General features: G+C 42.5%; 1 protein-coding gene across 1 annotated transcript in view; it reads right to left on the reverse strand.

The window, feature by feature from the left end:
• Positions 1 to 2,077: 2,077 nt before the first annotated feature.
• KANK1 (KN motif and ankyrin repeat domains 1) overlaps positions 2,078 to 4,277 on the reverse strand; it is a 28,588-nt gene continuing 26,388 nt past the window's right edge. The window contains exons 11-12 of the mRNA XM_009327223.1: positions 3,709 to 3,807; positions 2,078 to 3,067 (exon numbers count right to left, since the gene is read on the reverse strand). Coding sequence (XP_009325498.1) covers positions 3,005 to 3,067; positions 3,709 to 3,807 — 162 coding nt within the window. The 3' untranslated portion in view covers positions 2,078 to 3,004. The remainder of the gene's footprint in view (positions 3,068 to 3,708; positions 3,808 to 4,277) is intronic.

A 4,277-nucleotide genomic window follows, 5' to 3' on the forward strand; every position in this document is an offset into this window, starting at 1 on the left:
AAGTACGCATGTGTGCAAATGAAGCACAGTAGCAAGGTAGTAGTGCAGCAACAAAGATCATTGTTTAAAATCTGGGGCAAAGATCTATTGGACATGTTACTAATTAAGAGAACTCCTACAGCAATACAGCGGCACTACTGAAGAGGACATTGTCAGACGGCTCAGGATACTCTTTAACAAAGTCAGATTTTGGCACATAATCTACAGGTTTTAAAACCGCTGTCACAGAATCAGAATATCTCCGTAGAAGAGACCCATAAGGATCATCAAGTACAACCCCTGGCTTTTCGCAGGACTACCTAAAACCACTGTCATGAGATATAGGCCAGAGTTAAAGGTACGATTACTAACTTCCTTAAGAAAGCACTAGACTGTTTTTGGTCAAACCAGCACTAAATAAAAATCATATTCTTGATAAAACTGAAAGTAGAAACCTATCCCTGGTCCAAATTCTGTCCTGGCAATAAAATGTCTCTCCACAAGAATTTAATCCATTAGGTACAGGCAAGCATGTACAAATAAGTGAACTGGATTTTCTGTAAAATTAGAACAAGTTCTGGAGAGAGATTAAAGCAGTCATCCTTTTTCTCAGCTTCATCAGCTTGATTTGTTTAACTCCAGCACCATGTGTGTTTTAATCTCATAAAGACAAGAACAGATTATCTTGACTTTGCTTTCCAGACAGTTGTTCGAACTGTGGCGAGAGGTGGCAGATCAACAGGTCTGAAGATGAAACAAAAGCCACTCTTGCCATGCCCTAGGTGGGGAGATCCAGCTTGTACTAATTCTGCTGAATGAGAAACCCACCTGGCTCCTAAGTGAACAAGGAATTTATTGGGAAGCCTGCGCTGGTGCCATGCACTGCATGTGACCAGGTCCCAGGTCATCAGGTGGATGCACTTGTGGGGTGCAGGTCTGCTCTCTGCTTCACAGGACAGCCCGTACCCACCATCTCTGACTGAGCACGGCTGGCAAAGTGAGGGGCATTTTTTTCTGTTTAATTTTTTACAGCTGCTGCTGCCATTTGCAGTCAGTCTGGTGTCAGAAGGAAGACCTTATTTTCATAGTAATTTGGCAAGTTGGTGACATACCTCTTTAACTAGCAGGTAGGACCCAGGTGAGACAGCATCCACACAAAATTAGATGCTAAGTGAAGACCGAGAAGAAAAGTTGGCCAGAGGTGTGCGATAGTAAAAACTGACTGACCTCAAGGTGTGGGGGGGCATGTTTGGAACTACTATGTTAAGACATGTGCCCCCCAGCAGAGAGACTTCACCTGGCCTTTGCCCAGGGGCCACTCCCTAGCACTGGGACACCAGCCTGGCACTGGTATCATGCAGTACCTGCAGAGCTGGACCAAACCAGCTATGACAGAACTCACAGGAACTTCATGCAGTCCAAGCCACCAAGTCCATGTAGGCCAAGTGGAATGAAGATGGCTCCAGTGGGTCCCTATTTCAAAGGGACTATGTAGGAAAAGCTGTTTGATAAGGACTTAGGGAGGGAAGGAGGAAGGACACAGAGGAACAGAAGCATATACGTCCCGTGAAGGCAGGCACAGAAGTGTGTTTATCTGTCTCATCAGGTAGGTCTGAACTGACAAGGATAGGGAGGCACTAGCTGAGGACTTCCTCCAGTGCCATCTAAAAAGCATCCCCTTCACCACGCTGCCAGGATTGTTTGGAAGATAAAGCTCAAAGGCTTTTATTTCAGTTTTATTTCAACTTCACAGAGAGCTAGGTCAAACTGCTTGAACACCATCCTTTGGTGCCTCCCTATGATGATGCACATGGCCGAGAGAGAGGCCACTTCTCTCCCAAACAGCAAAGGGTCCAACCTTCGCAGCAAGTGCAACACCAGCGAAGGCAGATCATCTTGGGCAAAGCTTTTTACTCTGCCAGTCAGCACGAAAAAGCTAGTTTGGACACTGATGCTATTTGCATCAGCAATCCCCCAAGCGCTGAGCTATCCTGTCCTCCCTGCCTTGACTTACCAATCTATCCTGTTTTGCCTCTGCAGCTGTAATCTGCAGTGTATCTGGATGATGACAAATCACACTTAAAACAAGGGAGGAGTAAAATAGCATAATGAAATTTTATTCTGAAAATATGGCAAGAGTCTAAGGCACTTCAAACATTTCAATACACGACTAAAGTGAATGTGACAAGGTAATAGCATTCCATAAATATGCACCAAGAACTACGCTCAATTCCACACAAGGGGAATATACAATTGGTACCTCTAATTTTACTCTCCAATAAACATTTATGGAGCTTATAGACTGACACAGTTAATAAAAATATGGTAACAGGACATGTAATTCTTCATGTAGTTTTTAATTATTAAGGAATATAAAATGTTGAAAATACTGTGCGAGTTAATTTTATAGACACTAGTATCTTTCATATAAAAAGTTATACATTATCCCCAATTAGCAACAACTTACTTAGTGAACTTCAGACCTGACGAGAGGCTCTATCCCCAATACCTACCCACTCACCCACCAGCTCAAGATCCACGGAGCTGACTATATAAGCAACTGCAACTTCTGAATTTCAAAGTAATTAAAAACATCAAAATAATGTTGGAATGAAATTTATGAAAAGGTTACTGTGATAAAAGTCTAAGCGCAGTAAATATGTTTTAGAATGATTAAAAACAAGCCACCGGGACACCCCTGCATGGATAGCTTTAGAAGTCTTAGGCTGCACATAACATAGGAAAGGATAATCTATAGCAAAGAAAAACAGGATGTATGCCAGTGTACGGAAAGACGAGTAGGTGAGCAAAAGAACAGTTCTGGCTAAGGTCCTCAGCTTAGCACTACTTAACTATATGCTTGCTTCAAGTTTACAGTTTTCTATCTTTAGCACTAGATCTCTGCTTTCACTTTGCTGGTGAGTTCAGGCACAAGACAATTACATTCAGTATCTGTCTCAGTAAAACAGTAACATTTAGCAGCTTAAAGATGGCAATAGAGATTTTTACAGATATTCATGCACTACTACTCAAACGTGGCTCTGTGGGTGGGACCAGGAGATGACTTTCTGCTAAGCCTAGGAGTGCCCTAGAAAAGAGGAAAGAATAATTAATCAAAGGGAAATTATTCCAGCCAGCCGAATGAGAACACAGCACTCACAAGCACTCTGTTCAATCCCTTGCCTTTAATTGCACAGATTAATTTTTTTTTTTTTTTTTCATTTTAGGAAGAACAGTGCCAGCTATCATACAGCCTACTAACTGAGAGCGCATGTTGTTTGGACAGTGAAAGGTTTAGCAGCAGTTCATCAGGAGGGCGAGTCGGGGCTCGGAGAGCAGGTGGATATTTGCCAGAGCACATAGGACCTGTAACTCCAGAAACACCTGCGTTTTGGTGACCAGGTCAATAACTAGCATTACAATGATGCAACAGCACCTCTGCACACTAGCCAGAGTCAGTGAACCTTGCTAGCGTGCTATCTTCACCCCCAGATAAAAGGGAGGAGGAGGCATCCTTCAGCCAGGGTTCAGCATTCTGCAGACAACCTGTATTTAAAAATGTACATTTCACTTACCAGCATAAAAGTTATCCTGTGAATAAAGTTGAAAATTCATGTGCTGTACGGCTGTATAGCTGCCAGGGTGGTGGTGCCATTTTTTGTTTATGTTTTACTACTATGTTCAGAGGCAGCAAGTTAAAACGTAAACTGCAGGAGATTGTGTACTAACCGGTGACTGGGTTTTGGAAAAGTTGACATGGGCATAGAGGAGAACCGCTATGTCCTTATGTCCAGCTTCCAGGGCTATTGAAAGTGCTGTGCTGCCATCCTGAGAGGAGAAAGGAAGAAATAAGAGAATTAGTGCTTGTGTGCATAAACAGACCTCTTAAAAGCCCCATCAGCTCACTGAGAAGGGAAGTTATGAAGTGGAGGCCCCACTGCTCAGAGAGACAGTTGGGTTAATTTAGAGTCTTGTTTAATTTCTTTTATTATAATTAAGTGACAATAAGCCTTGCACTGCTGTTTTATGAGGCAGTCCAATTGTCAGAGGCCTCATAACTTCTCTCAATGAGGAGTCTCGGTTATTGCTGAGGAAGAATGAGCATGCCATTATCACAGTAACGTTACATGTAGTGCTGTGTAAGACCAGTGATTTCACAAGATTGGTCTGTCTGAGAGAAACTACAAAGTCAGTGAGGAGTAGAAGAAAAGGTAAGGGAGGGATAAATGGTAATCAAATATCATTATAATTGCTGTATTATAATGATAATTGTTGTGTTATAGCTCCCATTAACACTA

The sequence above is a fragment of the Pygoscelis adeliae genome, unplaced genomic scaffold, assembly GCF_000699105.1.
Source record: "Pygoscelis adeliae isolate BGI_AS28 unplaced genomic scaffold, ASM69910v1 Scaffold26, whole genome shotgun sequence".
In the NCBI taxonomy this organism is placed as follows: domain Eukaryota; kingdom Metazoa; phylum Chordata; class Aves; order Sphenisciformes; family Spheniscidae; genus Pygoscelis; species Pygoscelis adeliae.